This window comes from Diadema antillarum, unplaced genomic scaffold, assembly GCF_040938485.1.
Source record: "Diadema antillarum isolate AM-2024a unplaced genomic scaffold, OU_Dant_1.0 scf00000036, whole genome shotgun sequence".
NCBI classification, from domain to species: domain Eukaryota; kingdom Metazoa; phylum Echinodermata; class Echinoidea; order Diadematoida; family Diadematidae; genus Diadema; species Diadema antillarum.
This window is the reverse complement of record NW_027270925.1, coordinates 3361367-3377695: the sequence shown is the minus strand read 5'-3', so window position 1 is coordinate 3377695 and position 16329 is coordinate 3361367. Positions and strand designations below refer to the sequence as shown.

The 16329-nt window shown below is 37.8% G+C and overlaps 1 protein-coding gene across 1 annotated transcript; it reads left to right on the top strand.

The window, feature by feature from the left end:
* The first annotated feature begins 1422 nt into the window (after nucleotides 1-1422).
* LOC139745310 (phytanoyl-CoA dioxygenase, peroxisomal-like) lies at nucleotides 1423-16169 on the top strand. Its single transcript, XM_071655708.1, has 8 exons — nucleotides 1423-1769; nucleotides 3621-3805; nucleotides 5284-5443; nucleotides 7150-7231; nucleotides 8990-9171; nucleotides 10972-11121; nucleotides 11758-11892; nucleotides 13984-16169. Exons 1-8 carry the CDS (start codon nucleotides 1650-1652, stop codon nucleotides 14035-14037), a joined length of 1068 nt encoding a protein of 355 aa, XP_071511809.1. The 5' UTR covers nucleotides 1423-1649; the 3' UTR covers nucleotides 14038-16169.
* Nucleotides 16170-16329: the final 160 nt, after the last annotated feature.

The window sequence follows — 16329 nt, the reverse complement described above, 5'->3', positions numbered from 1 at the left end:
TTGCATCGTGGACATATCCTGAAACTTGTTGTCCCTCACACAAGAACAAAATGTTACAAATCATCGTTCTTCCCAGATGCCATCCGATTGTGGAACAGCCTTCCTCTGGATGCTGTCAACTGCACCTCGCTAGATCTATTCAAAAGGAGGGTGCAAGACATACAACTGCGTTAACAACCAGGGGTGTTTTTAGCTGTAAATAGTGACTTTGTAGACATTTTAATGACACTGTATATGCCTGCACCATTTAGTGGACTGTACACGGAAGAAAAAGAAGCTTAAGAAGAAGATGCAATTACAAGGGTAAGAGTTCTGTGGTGCACCGGGGTGCAGGGAGGGGGATCAAGGCTCTTCGAGAAAGGTAAAAATTAGAGATGGCCCTCTACGTCCAGAAGGGCATTCGTACAATATCGTGTTGTTGAATTTGGTCCGCGATCCGCGATATGAAAGATGCATGCATTTGATTGCATAAGATGACGCATTGTACGTGTGTAGTTGATTTAAAGGGGCATAGTCCCGGTAGTGTAGATGGCGCTGTTGATGATGCTGCCGATCACCATTAGCATTGATACGAAGATTACCGAAGTTGAGCTGTCATCAAGAGTAAAGTGCGTAGATGTTGCTAAGTAACGTTGCCTTTGCTGTCTTCTTTGCGCATCGCGCAGTCTGCAGTAATGCCAGGGTGCGTGCGTATGTGCTTGTTATTATGACATCACAAAAGAAGTTTGCTAAAGCTGTCATCCCCTTCAGCCGAATCATGAGCCGAACTGTGATCGGACCACTGACTAAAGTGAATCGGACTTCTTCGGACTCGGGAAAGTGGGCCAAAGCGTAAGCGCCAAAGAGAAGTTGATAGCGTATGTCTCTATAGGAAACTTGCGCCGTGCGCCCGCGTACGCATTTGACTAAAGGGCTCACACCCGTAAATACAATGGAATGTCCGAAACCCCTTCACAAATTCGTACCAAAGATACCAAAATAAATGAAGAAAAAAATTAATTAAAAATCAATGATGCAGTTTGGCAAAAAACTGAATAGCTGTAGATATTGAGTATGAATTCCTCTACAAATTGCATTTTGGTTAGAAGATGAAAGCTTTTCTGGTGGAATTTGAGGGGACTATATTTCATTGGGTACGTGCACGGAAAATGGGTGACTTTTTGAGTGACAAGAACTCGTAGTCTGGCTTTTCGTACCCCTGAACAGAATTTGAACTGAATTATCCACCCAGAGAATTTGATGGATGAAAGGGTACATCTAACTTATCCAGGTTAGTGAAGCTGAAACACCTCATTTCTCCCAGCTATTTTACAGAATTTTTTGAAATTTGATTTTTAACACACGTCCCTATGGGGAAATATTTATGGGTGTGAGCCCTAAAACACCGGGACCATGCACCTTTAATTGGGTCTCGCTAGCTAGTTTGCTGTTGTGTTGATTTCTAGGATCGCAACCGACGGTGTATGGCACTTTGAAAGAACACGTCTATGTTTGCTGTAAATAAGCCTATGTACCTACCAGCAGAAGCTGAGTGAGACAAGTTTTAGGAGACTCTGTCCTACAACGTCAATAGACATCTAACGTTAGTGTCTACTGGAACTTTCTAGCTCTACCTGCCGGCTACGGCCCTGGTGACTGCGTCACGCGTCATGGACATGGCTACGCCGGAGAAGCCCGTTACAGGCCCGACGAGTCGGCTGTCCAGCAGGGGCAGGGCCCACGAACGACTGATGGTTTGTGCACGTCACTTGGATACTGCTCATCATGTTGTATCCTTACATTACAATGTTTGAAGCCCAATGTTGATACATAACGGATGGCCCTAATGATGAGTCACTACGACATGTTAACGTACTTGTGCTCAACTGCATGATTTCCATACCACTTGACTTAACACTAAAAAGCTAACGGCTACAGGTGAATCTAGAATGTTACTGATTACTGTTAGCTCTCTAATACGTATGGCAGTATGGTCCATAAATGGACCAACGATGGCAGAGGCTAGCAGAGCTATGCTTTTCTTGAACCAGTGAATGGAATATTGAAGTTGTAACAAAATAGGGACTACGGCTGATGGTTACAATTGCAATTGTTTGTTTCTGGAAGCTAAACGTTTGATAGTCGTTCAGACAAATGGTGTGCAGATTGAAGACTCTAACAACGGTAGATTTCTCTACCTGAATATTTGCCTTGATGTGCCCAAATCTAAAGTTAGAGTTCAATACTCTGTTTGCAGGAGGTTTTGTACAGGGTGCCTGTTTGTTGCGAGGGCTGTTCCATATTCATTGATGAAAAAGTCCAATAAATGTCACTTCCCATAACACTTGCAAGTATTATCCCTGCTTGTGATCTATCCCTAGTGAGACTGAGCACACATGATATTCATTATTAGCTGTTTTATTGATGAATGAAAGTGCTCCTGCCAAAAATAGTCATCCTGTGCCCCCCCCCCCAAAAAAAAAAGGCAACTGGGTAGTTTACTCAGCATTCAGTAACGTTCAAAACGTTCTTGCGTTGCAATTCCTGTGTTACAGAAGCATGCAGATACAGGGCTACAGAACGTTTTTGTGTGGGAATGTGTGTGTGTGTGTGTGTGTGTTTGTATGGGGGGGGGGGGGCAAAAGGGTGGGTCTGGCTACTCAAGTATCAATGGTAACCTAGCCCCACCCATGCTTTGATGGGAAGTGAAGACTGTGCGAACGGGACCCGCAGGAATTCATGGGTCTCGTTTGTTTGTTTGTTTGTTTTAATACTTAGACTTCTATAATTATCATTATCAGTATTACCGTGATCATTTATTTTGGTGGTGTTGTTGTTGTTGGACTTGAAGAGCCAAATGGGTGGGGTGGTTCCTGATTCATAAAGCCTGATAATATTATAGCAAGCCTACACAAAGCCCAGTCAAAGTGGCAGTAGTACTATCACTAGGGATACAGTATTTGCAGAATGTACAGGTGTGTACATGTTCACAAATGTAAGTGGGTTACTCTGAAATCTACTTCTTACGTGTGGCATGACCATAAACCAAAAATTTGTTAAGGCTGTAAATGCAATCAGAAGTTCCAAGGTTGCATGCCATAAAACAATGAGAAGACACCCAGATCCACAAAGAGTATGTGCTGAATATGCTGTGCAAACATTGTAAACAAAGTATAGTGATTTGCCTTGAAGTGCCTCTCACAATTGCCAAACTCTTTCACAATGAAACTATCATAATCTGTGAATGCTGGTTAAAAAACAGAATGGTGTGCTCAGAGAATTTAACCCAAATAATATTTATACACTGTACACTGTATATCCATTTTTTTTTTGTTTAAGATACCATTTGGTTATTTACCCACAAGCAGTAGATCAGTCATGAAGATCTAAAGAAAGAGAGACTTGTTGTTAACAACATCACTAAAGTAGCAGTTCTTTGATGAAAGTGAGCAGATAGCATATTGATGCCCTTTACCATGAAAATCATGTGTGTGGCCTAGACTGGAAATGCTGTCTGCCTATCTTACTCCCCTGTAAAATCTTCTGTATACAGTAAGTCAGTCACATTCATGAAATGATTATTTGAGTGTTTACATGATCAACCAGTCTTATTCACCTTGACACAACAATGCCATGCCTAGTCTCCTAACCAGACATCGAGTGATGCCCTGCCAGTCGGAGTGGATTTAAATCAGCCTTCTGCAGACACCATTGGTTATGTCGTAAAGAACTCCTTTCTCACCCCAGTGCAAGAGGAATTTTACAAGACCAATGGCTATCTGGTCATCAAAGACCTAGTTCCTCACGACAAGATTGAAAAATACAGGTGAGACACCCAAAACGGCTGAAACAGTAAAAACATTCCTTTGTGTTGTTATCATGTCTTCATGATTATTGTTTTTTTTTTCAGAGTACTAAAATAATCTGTTTTTATGGTTATGATTGTAAATATGTGCAATTCAGCCTTTGGCTGCCAGACATGATTTTTAATGACACCTGAAATAAGTCACACTTGGTTGATTTTCGTTTAACCTTGTAAAGAGATGACAGTCGAGTAGCATTGAAATGTTCATTTCAAGAATAGAATGTGGTACTAGGATACCCAGTTTCAGAATGATGTAACAATACCATTATTTAGGTGCTCAGATTCAAATCTTCTTTTTTTTTTAATTATTTTTATTAAGTTTCTTTGTCTTCTTCCTGTGTCTTGGGTCAAGCAAGGAATGAGTCAGTATCACATACGTAGATGGGAACATTTCTTCAAATTCCTTCCACTTTATGTTAAAAAAAAAAGAGAAATTATGCTGGAAGTCAAGATTCTGATCTTCTGTTTGAGAAGTAATCTTGTCCTGTAGGTTTTGATGACTATGTGATGTGAGGTCACAGTTATATCTGTAGTTATACACCCCTCCAAAATTATATTTTTTTCACTTTTGCTACTTAAATAGTTTAAGTCAGACACTGGAACACTAGAAACTGGATAGAAAGAAAAAAAGAGGGAGAGCTAGCAGTGTCTTAGGTTTTGTTCTTGTCATGTAACTTCCATAAACTTCCTTTAGCTCAGTTGGTAGAACATGTGCACGTAGTGCCTGGTGTGCAGTTGCTGACAGGTTGAAGCATTCATGATTTGGTCCTTCTTTTCTTTTTCTCCGTTATCGAGCAGATCAAATGATTCAATCTTGTGTACAGAAAATTATTTAAATAGCAGAGCCAAAATCTTTATAAGAAATGGCACTTTGTAGATATAGGAGTTGTCATTTTATTGCATTTACCAAGTAGCTGCAAAATGATACTAGACATGCACTAGAAAATTGCGCCCTACATTGCAAAATAATGCTTCAAACATTGCAATGATTACTATTACTGGAGGAAGCCAAGCAGCAGCCACTCGTTGAAGATTTTGTATCGCAAAAAGCAGTGACACAGTGAACGATTTAAAGAGTTATACCTTCATGTAAAACAAGTTGTAAAACAACATTCATGAAATGGGGCTTTGGCATAAAGTTATGTTTGATAGTACTGAAGAAAGAAAATAAGAATGAAGTAGAATAAAAACAATCGACTGGGAAATCTCACTATGTATAAAGCAGAAGGTTGGACTTTTGCTTTCAAAGTGCCCTTAATAAGCGTTCGTAAACATAAGGGTTCATCCTCCTTTATGTGTGTGGGTTTTTTTCTTTTTAATGTTCGAGATGTGGAAAGTATCAACACCTCCAAACACCATCACCACAGAAACAAGTCAATAGTATTAAAAGTACAGTGTGTGAGTTCATTGTTAGTGGTGATTTCTATTCTGATTGGTAGGGAGGAGTTTGACCAAATTTGCAAGTTAGGCAAGAAATCTTCGGGAATGATCGTAATGAAGGACATCGCCCTTCGAACCTCAAGTGGAGAAAGAGCTGTCAACAAGATTCAGGACTTCCATGAGAATGAAACCTTGTTCTCATACTGCACCCTCCCAGAGGTAACCTTGATATTGTCATTCAGGACTTTGGTTTCTTTCTGAGTGATTTGTGTCAACTGCTGTCACGTGAATATTTGGTGTGGTTTCATGAGAGACTTTTTTTTAAAAAAATGCAGCCACCTTTGCTCAGAAGCTTGTTGGTGCTTGTAGTTCACACACATGAATGTATTACGATGCATATATGTACTTGGCAACGGCTAGACAAACAAATGTTCCATTAGTATTGTAAGTCATGATTTTATACTGCTTTTATGTTTGTGTGGAGCTACTTAACCTGGCCCTTGTATGGAAACACTTACATTGTAAATGCCTATGCGAAGTCTACTACAGGGCAAACAGCTTGAGGTTCTTTCCTGTCTGCAAGAGATGAAATAGCGTGTGGGATTGGAAAGGAATAAAATCTTAATTAAAGGGATCGTATAGTTTTGGTTGAGACTTACTGTAAGAGTGGATATTTTCGCGCGACTAATTTTTTGCGTTTGGCCGGGTAAGAAGAGTTTCGCGTGTTTTTAATTCCGCGGAATCAAGATATCACGCACAGGAACATATGGCAAGCAAAAATATTCGCGTGCTTTTATTTTCGCGCTAGTTTCTGGTTGCGCGAAATGCGCAAAAATTTCAACACTGCAAAAATTTCCACTTTTACAGCAACTTCAGGTTTTTATCATTTTTTTTTTTAGTGAGACAGTGAGAAACCTCTCATAAAATATGAAAGAGCATGTAATTCCAATGAGGATTTCAACGTTTGTTTGATGAAAATTGGTTTTGAAATGGCTGAGATATCCAAAACTGAGTGATCCTAATAAAGTGTGGGACCCACCTTTTATTACGATCGTTTTGTTTTACTTTGTTTTTGGATGTTTCATCTACTCCAAACCCGATTTTCATTAAATAAACTTTGAATTCCTCTGAAAATGGTATGCTCTGTACTATTCATAAGTGTTTTCTTGGTATCTCGCAAAAAAAGTTAAAGCCCAATTTTCATCTCCATCAATACTGTACCATCCCTAGGTAAGTGTTCTAATTCAGAATTTGGGGAGAATACAATACAATACTGTATACGTGGTTTCTTTCGTGGTGGTTTTATTTTCGCGCTTTTCGCACTTTGAGGTTAAACCGTGAATTTAACATCACGCGAAAATGTTTTGAACCCGTCGCTTGTTACAACGCTATCATTACCGACCGCGAATTTAAACACACGCGAAAAAGTCGGCACCGATGGAAACCGCGAAAGTTTCTGTACTTTTACAGTAGTCCATTGTAGTGTTCTAAACATAGCTCATGTACAATGTGTTCTGTGAACTACATCCCTTGCAACTTCTATTTTTTTAAAAAATCTCTCTGCAATTGCAATGCTGTGATCTAGAAAAATATCAATGCAGTATTAACACTGTGATGCAGATAGGGACTGATCAAACATGCTCCATTATATTCTCCTGGGGCTTATTATCATCCTTAATCTGGTGTTAAACATTCTTGCTTACACTGGCCTGTACTGCCTGGTTACCTAGTTATTGGGGACATGGCCAAAGATCAATGTCCAGGCTTGATGCAGATCAATCAGCTCCAGAAGAAGAAAACCAAAATGCTTTTTTGACAACCAGAAGATACCCAAAGTGTGGCCCCAAATCTCAAATGTCCAGGCTTACTGCAAATATTGCTGTATCTCTCTAACCACTTTTTGTGTGCCTTGTTCATCTTTGCAGATCCTTCAATATGCGGAGTGCTTTGTTGGTCCAAACATCATGGCAATGCACACAATGCTAATCAACAAGCCTCCTGACCCAGGTAATTATGAACTATCACAGAAATAACGAAGATTAACCCATTGAGGATGGTTTGATTCTGCTTCATCACGCATTTTCCATAGACACTTGCCCAAGTATACTTGGGACTCATCCTCAATGGGTTAACTTTGAATTCTAATAGCAGTCTATGGGATGGTAAAGGATCTAACCTTTATTACTGATCACATAACCGCATGAAGGTGATTGCTCATATCCATTGTAAATAGCTGTTATGCAGGGAATAGCAACGTGTTGTTCCTTGCAATGCAAATTAGGATCGTGGGAGTGTATTATCATGTAGATTTGAATCATGGGAATGGACCATCTATATAATGAACTCAGCACCGTGTCCCCCTCCCCCCCCCCCCCCACCCCCATTGCCAATTCTGCATTCTAGTGTTTTCCTTGCATGTCCTTCTATGTATATATTTGTATTCTCTCTGTATCTTCACAGAATGTTATATCAGAAAGAAGCGTCTTCAAATGCCATCATTGTCATTTAGCCCAAGCAATCATTCTTATTAATATAAATCAAAAACTCTTTTCCACATTATTTCCCATGTCAGTTGGTGTCTGCAGAGTTGTACACCTTAATTTATTCCAATGGTAATGCTCAGAGAGGGAAGGAAAAATTCATGTGCATACAAGCAGTCTTAAATGAAGAAATAAAACAAAACAGTATAGATTTCATTTCTGTTTGCTTTAGAAAACATTGATGACATTATATGTCTCATGCTCTCTTTTAAAGTGAAACAATAGTTTGCAGATGCCTGCATAACTGTCAATTCTTGCTTTGAAATGTACATATGCATAGAAAAAAAAAAATATGTGAAGTGATAGCATGATTTCAGTTGGGTAATGATAGACATGTGAAATACTAGTGAAAAGGGTTCACTGTAAATACTGCAATCTCAGAGCTTACCCAATCATGGTTGCTATGCATTCTTTAAATAATTGATTATTGATAATGAACACATTGGGCCACAGCAATATCCACAGATCTGTGCTAGAGTGTATCGCGCTTGGTGGAAAATATAATTGCTAGGGTACGATCGGTCATGATTTCACATACATACCTGCTACTGAATGGGGTGGGGGGGGGGGGGGGGGTGCCAGGAATAAAAGTCATGTACTTCAATGGAAATAGTTTGACACTTTTGATCTCAAAATATTTAAAAACAATATCAATATCATGGCAAATTGTGTCAGCCAGCCAAATTTCTTTGTAGAGCTTTTCAGTGCATTGCAAGCAAATTCCAAAAATGGTTGGAGATGAATTTAGCCCCCATCTGAGAACTGTGTTTTGGCTTTTGATATGACACTGTCATCAACTCCCTTGCTTACATTAGAATGTGTGTATGAAATACGGTTTATTAAAGGTCCTGTTTACCTTTGGGAGCAGTGATTTAAAAAGTGTTCAAGATGTCACATTTGATGCAGTGTATGTGTAGGTCTGTTGTATCACAGAACACCCTACCATAAAATTTTCACAACAACGCCTAAAATATAAGGAGATATCAATATTTTTCTCATTAGTGTATACCATAACTGCAGACGATTTAGTCTGGAAACAGTTTTATTATACGTATTATTCACATTTTGAGTATTTAACAATACATGACATCGAATATACAGATTCAAATTTTTACAGTGGTTGTTTCTTTCCATAATTCACATATAAGAACTATTTTAAAGCACTAATGCTGGGTTTTTGTTTCATCTGCAAATGGTAAATTATGCCTTAAAACCCTGCTTCCAGGAACCAAGACTTCTCGACACCCAATGCACCAGGACCTCCACTACTTCCCATTCCGTCCAGCAGAACGCATCGTGTGCTCCTGGACTGCCATGGAGAAGGTGCACATTGCCAATGGCTGCTTGGTGGTCATTCCTGGATCACATAAGGGTCACCTCTTAGAGCATGGGTACCCCAAGTGGAAGGTGAGAAGAACTGTACTCATTGTACTAGACCATAATGACATACGTAAATTGCTTGTTATTCTTAGCATTGCCATGGACATAGTTACTGGCATTGCACGATTTTTTTTTTTTTTCATTCTTTTCTTTTCTCAGTGTTGGGATGCAAGGAGATCAGTGATTTGCATTTTACTGATCAATTGCATTTTGGTTAATAGAAATTAATAGAAATATTTGTTCTTATAGTTCAGCTACATTATAGATTGAGATGACAGCCTCTATATGTATGTCACAGCATTTCATTTGTGGTTGCAGTATGCAATAGTAATTTTGTGTATTTTTTATAGCCTGCAAGCTCTCAGTGAGACAGTGGTTGCAATAGACATTTATTGAAATAAAATATGCAAAACCGTTGATTATTTGAGCTGAAATTCAATGCATGCTGGTTAAAAACCAAATACGGAGATATTGACTTGTCAATGCTACACAAAGGAATACCAAGTGTGATATACGTACCTCGAGTCTAGTTCTACAAAAGATTATTAAACTACTGAAAATCTTGAGCAGCATATTTTGTTTCCCATTTAAATCAAGGTTTAACCTGCACCTCCACTGATGGATATTTGTGTAGGTTGTGTGTGTGTTAGATATCTTCTTCAAAGGAAAGGAAAATAAACAAGCAAACAGAAAGCAATAAACACTGCCATAGATTTTACCAAGCTCAATAGTGAACAATGTTACAACTTGAAGGGTGTTTTTATTTATTTATTTTTTAAGAAAGTTTAGTTCTAGAGGTTTTATTCTTGTTTTTCTGTAACTCTCCTTGAACAATACCGGGAGCTTAAAGGGATGGTGTAGCTTTGGATGAGATTTGCCTTCAGGTTTCCAACTTATAAGTGAGATAATGAGAAACCTCTTATGAAATATGAAAGAGCATACAATTTTAAGAGGAATTTGAAGCTCGTTTGATGAAAATTGTTTTTGAAATGGCCGAGATATTCAGAAACAAAGAGATCCTAATAAAAAGTTGGACGCCCTTTTATTAGGACCACTTTGCTTTCCTCTGTTTTGGGATATCTCGGTCATACCAAAACCAATTTTCATCAAATTAACATTGAATACCTCTTAGAATTGTGTGCTTGTTAATATTCTATGAGTGGTTTCTATTTATCTCACAGAAAATTAAAAATCTGGGCCCCATTTCATAAAAAAGTTGATATGATAGCAACTCTTGCTGGAATGACAATTGTCATAGTAACAACAAGAATCCAGCTTCCTGATTGGCTGTTGCTATTGGAAGTTGTCATTACAGCAAGAGTTGCCATCTTAGCATCTTTTATGAAATGGGGCCCTGAATCCCCTATCTCAGCCAAACCTATCCCGTCCTTTTAATCTGTGTTATCGATGAGGACCAAGGTGAAAGAGAAGGAACCAGCTTGGGATTTGAACCCATGTCACTTAATGCTTTATGGGCTGCGGCACTGTCAACTAAGCTACAGCCAGTTCTAGGTAGTGACACTATAAATTCAGAACAAATACTTAATGCCTCACTTCTATGTCCAACTTCATGCCATTATCAGCAACAATAACTTGAGCAGGAAGTCAAGATGTTTGTATTTGTACATTAGATGTAAAGAATGAAACAGTTGAAGACACTTAAGTGATGCCACTGAAGGTCATCCGGAAACAGATTGTAACGTGCCTGTGCCAAAACAATGAAATCATAGAAATCAAGGGCAATCTCTTGGAGAGCACGTAGTAATAGACAATGAAATCACATTGGCAAACTTATGAACAAATGCTGCCCTCCATTTGTTTCGTCAGGGGGGTGTGAACAAGGCGTACCATGGTGTGCTCCACTACGATGAGTCCATGCCACGAGTCCACCTGGAGATGGAGAAGGGAGACACTGTCTTCTTCCATCCACTTCTCCTCCATGGCTCAGGTGCCAACAAGACCACTGGATTCAGAAAGGTGATTTTTCTCCTCTTCATTTTTTTTTTTTTTGCCCATTTGCCTTTGCGAGTAATGCTTTGCACAATCAAAGAAAAAAAAGTTTTCCACTCATTCAGTCTCTTTTTTTTTTTTTGCCTATTTTTATTTTTTGTCTGCTTTTGTCTTTTTATTTCTTTGATACCACGAGTTTTACTTACATGCTATTACATGTATTTGAAATTACAATGTTGATTTATCTACTTAGAGTAGCCTAATCGGTGTAAGCACAACTACCAAGAGGACCTTACCATTATTAATTTATCAGCATAAACACATGTCCATTACATTGTACTCTTGTGTGCTCTTTATACTCATGATGTGTAGTATGTCACATCGCAGTTTGGATTAATCAGTCAGCACATATACAAGTTTGATGTTAAATCTAGTACTTGTGTACTAAAGTTATTTGATATTTGTTTCATTCTGAGTGAAATTAAAGAGAAAAGTTGTAATGATGAATAAATATCTTTAAAAGAATGAAATTGATTCACAGAAAGACTGACCTGCAGTGCATGCTACTTAGACCTCAGCAAACACAAAACAATTGGCATCGTATTGATTTTCATGGGAAAAGTCAGAAGGTAATGCTCAGCAGCTGCTCCTCCATCATTACAGGCCATCTCATGCCACTATGCATCTTCTGACTGCCACTACATTGATGTAATGGGAACCACGCAGGAGGTCATCGCTGAGGAGGTGAATCAAATGGCAAAAAAAAAGCTTGGGGATCAAGTAGAGATTTCCTTCGAGGTAAGTTCCTGTCATAGACTGATATTTTGCTCACAATCCGTGTTTTGTGTGAGCCGTAGTCCAGAGATGGCACCCTCTAATTCATAGTAAACAGCCATTTTGTTCACTGCAAACTTTCATACAGAAAGCTAATATAGATTGAATGAATTACATACGTATTCAGTCAACCTTGCTTATGTTGACCTCACATAAGTCAAACAATCGCCTAAGTCAAAGGTCTTTTCAAGTCCTCTTCGCTTTATATTTTAGTGATTTTGATCCCTCAGAAGTCAAAGCTATTTCTTCAGTTCAAATAGATTCAACTTAGTCAAGGTTGACTGTATATATCATTATATGCCAACAAGCATTCTTTAACATACATACACACATATATCATACATTTATATTAGCATGAGCACACACATATACGGAGCATATATTGTGTACTTCTCATTGAACTAAAAGAACTTGCATCATACATGTATAACGTCGCTGGGGCGGCAAGACCTCATATCTCCAAAATGTCAAATGTTCAGGAGAGCCAAAAAAACATAGCAGCCAAAGCACTGTGGCGAATGGGATAGCCTTTCCTTTGACATGCCCTGGTGGCTTCATTTTTGGAGTAAGACAGTTGGGATTTGGACAGGACATCACTTAAACCTTTATGTGACTATTAAGCCTAAAAAGTTATTTTCACCAAAATTGCAGATACAAGGTCTTGTCACCCCAGCGGCGATATGGCATTGAACTCATGCATGAATCAAGATTACTATTTTCTTTTTGGAAACTACAATGAAAATTACAAAATTAATGGAGTCAGATGAAATTAACTGAGTTTTTTTTCACAAGAATACTTTGATGGTGTTTTTCACTGTCATACAGTTGTATGTGTATTCTAGGGGCAGCATGCTATTCTAGCATTTACTGTAGAATTATGAAATCTGGGCAAGAATACTGGATTTTTTAATTGCATTGATATGGGACAACTTGTCAGTCATTTGGTATGAAAAAATTGAAATTGATATAAGAAAAAAAAAATACTGCATTATTCTAGTTGGGGCTGTTGGGTTTATTGTCATTCTGACAAGAGGTTGTATGTTTTTCCTTTTCAAAGATGTTTGTATGGGTATGCCACCTGCTGTGTGTGTGCTAGTATAATTTAAATGTTCAATGTCTTCGTCTACATCATCTCTTCCCTGGTCAACTTTGGTATAACAAAAAGTTTCTTTTTAAGAGCTTGGATTGTGTGTATTTTCTTTCATGATGGAGGCGAAGCAAACTGGCTTTTACTTAACATTGGTTCAATAATGTCATCGCCTCTCATAATCATGGTACAATTTCTTTATCAAGTGACCATCATCAATGAATTATGCTTTCTTCCTGTTTCAGTGAGTTTTGTTGTTTAAGCTTTGAACATGTAAAGGTAACTTATGAACGTGGTCTGTCATTAGCAGTGGATCTGTGTCAATCTGTGTCAATATCATGCTCAAAGCAATATGAATGGCTTCAAAGATTACATGGTTCTTTTATCCAGACACATGTGATTAAGGATTGTAAGATACAGATGCTGTATGTATATAAATTGACCGCTCCATGTGTAGATTTATGGAATTTATTGTGGTCCCTGAGCAGAGAAATCATTACTCTTAAATTTTTTGAAAACAAATTACACTGAACAGTGTTGATGACGATGACATTGTAATTCCATGACAATAGAATGCCGCTTGCTTAACAAGTTCACCTGTGTAGAATCTGTGCTGCCTTCTTCTTTTGTTCTGCTTCCTTGAGCCCCAACTCATGCATTCTTATGGTGAGGCTGCCATGTCATCATCCTTGTTCATTGCAATTTGATATAAATTTTGGAAACATTCTTATTCTTCATCCCAATCACTGTGAATTCCGAAACTCTGTACTCTTTATAACTAATCTATAGTTGTTCAAATGTAAAAGTCTGAAAATCATCCTGAGGTCTCCTTTATTAATGCCTTGCAAAGTGTAAGGAGATCCATGTCATCTTGATATTAGGTGGGATACCTGTTTATGCCTTATTCAATATGTATTTTGAATGATGACTGTGTGTTATTTTTGTGTCACGACTGTTTTGCTATACAGGATTTGTGGGCTCTCAAAGGACGACTGGTCCAAGGCGAACGCATCAACCTGTAAACCTTTGGTGATTGCGAAAATGAAATGCTTCCCAATCTGTAGCAGCTGAATGTGCAAGTAATAGAAATGTGACCATGCACCACAAAACTAACAAATGAAAGTGACACCCCTTGATTTTACGTGAGGACTCATAAAAGGTGAAATGGGTCAACCGATTCAATCTTGAGTTTTTCATGTTTTCTGAAAGAGCTATCCTTCTTCTACTTGTACATTATTCTTTAGTGTGGGATCATAATATGAATTGGAAAGTGTGTTTTCATCAGTTTTTCTACAACCCATCTTGGGGGAGAGTAGAATGATCAAGTATATTAATAGAGGCCCCTTTTCATTTCTTGAAATCCTTTGCACATTCTTCACTTTCAAGTATAATAACTTTTGAAAGGGCTACGCCGCTGTTTTGAGATTTGGCATTAATCATAGACAGAATGTGTTAATAGAACGTGCTCAATTTCAGTTTAATTTGATAATCCCTTCATTGTTATTACTCCCTTCATTGTTATTGCTCCAATGGTTTACATCCCGTGTTTTGTTCCTTTCATTGCACAGCTAGCATGGCATGGAAAAGATTAAGCACTTGAATAGACCCTGTACTTCAGAGCCTCTTTTCTTAGTTCACATTTTCCCATAGTGTGTGCTTTCTTTCCATTATTTAGATAGGTTAGGGGAGTCCATTTGAATTGAGTTATACATCATTTTAAAGCTTAGAGTCTGCTCTTTCAGAATCTGCCCTTAACTAAAAATCCATGTCTAGCAACTTGTTGTTGGTTTTGTGATGCAGGGTCACATATACACTAATCTGAGTTGGGGTTAGTACCTGGCCTGTGTGTTAATGTGTGTGCTGTAGAGAATGTATGCACAGCAGTACTGGTACTATTGATTAGTCAATTTCAGGAGGATTTTTCTGCACAAGTTACTATCTTGTCATCACAGAATTGGTACTTCTAAATTTCTGTGCATAGCTCATATTAGAGAAAGAGTAGACGGAAGTGGTTAAATTTATGGAATCCAAACAAAGTCAGAAAGCAATTTCCAAACATCATTTTGCCAATTTGAGAGCAAAACAGGAACTTCAGTCTTGTAAGATATGTTGTCAACTTTAGAATCAGTTATAGATTTAGTTATCAAGGAGCTTTTGAAATTCTGCAACCAAAACAATGACATATGAACACCGAAAACTCAAATAAAAGATGATTTTTTTTTCTTTGTGATCTACCTTTTTATGATTCACTGATTATGAAAAGTAAAAATGATGAAAAGATAAGAACACACCAAACCACAGAAATGGTGTGTGTGACTTGATGATTGAATATGTCAATGAATTCTCTGTGTGATGGACACATGTTGCAGCAGTTTGGTATTTCTGTATTTCAGTCATCTCTATTCAGACACCTGTGAAAGAAGAGAACAGCCTTTTTTACTGAGATGGCGTGTTGTCTGTGGGTGTTACACATAGTACATATAGACGTTTGTATTTCTCTTAGCAGGAAGATGCTTAAACGAAATTGGATTTTCCATAGGCCATTGTCAAATATAGGAACAAATATTGCCCTTTCATGTGATATTTCATATGTGCAGAGTAACATAGTGTTCTGGAAGTAACACAGACTTCATATTTACCCCTGTAGTTTTGAACATTTATTCTGTGTGAAGCAAAATGTTGAAAGTTACAAATTTTTCTAAGGATTAAGAATGGAGACTTCATTTGATAGTACTGTATATTCATACATACCAACAATATGATTGGCATTATTTCTTTTGCAAATATATATTCATACATGCCCTTACAAGTTCCACACATTTGTGTTTTCACCAAGTTTTTGTTTCATCATTGCCATGTAGCTGTCTCCTTCAACAAATAATGAATTTGATTTTGTTTACATGTACAAAAATGTGGAGAACAAAGAATTTTTGCTACCAAAGCTATGCCAATGTTTTAACTTGAACAAAGTTCATTATGTGTATATGTATTATGTAAACTTCTGTACATACAAGATTGATGATATTAAATGAATTGAATTCTTACAACATCGGTTCATTTATCCTTTCATGAATGATATTGATGACTATCCTTATGGATTATTAGGAGTGATTTCAGGAATCTGAACTAACAGATGGAAGTGACGTTTATTGAAGAACATTTTGGACGTCCACAGAAATATTAACATTGAAACTTAAAACAGTATTGCAGCATAGTTCCCCCCACCCCACCCCCCCCCCCCAAAAAAAAAAATTGAGAAAGGATTAAAGATAAAATAACATCCTTCAGAAAAAATCTCTGTTAAGTTCTGGATA

Bases quoted from the DNA above. Each gene is read 5' to 3' on its own strand.
- LOC139745310 (XM_071655708.1), top strand. From the start codon at position 1,650: ATGGACATGGCTACGCCGGAGAAGCCCGTTACAGGCCCGACGAGTCGG. The intron at 3,806-5,283 runs GTGAGACACCCA...TCTGATTGGTAG, and splicing joins GACAAGATTGAAAAATACAG to GGAGGAGTTTGACCAAATTT. The intron at 11,122-11,757 runs GTGATTTTTCTC...CCATCATTACAG, and splicing joins AGACCACTGGATTCAGAAAG to GCCATCTCATGCCACTATGC.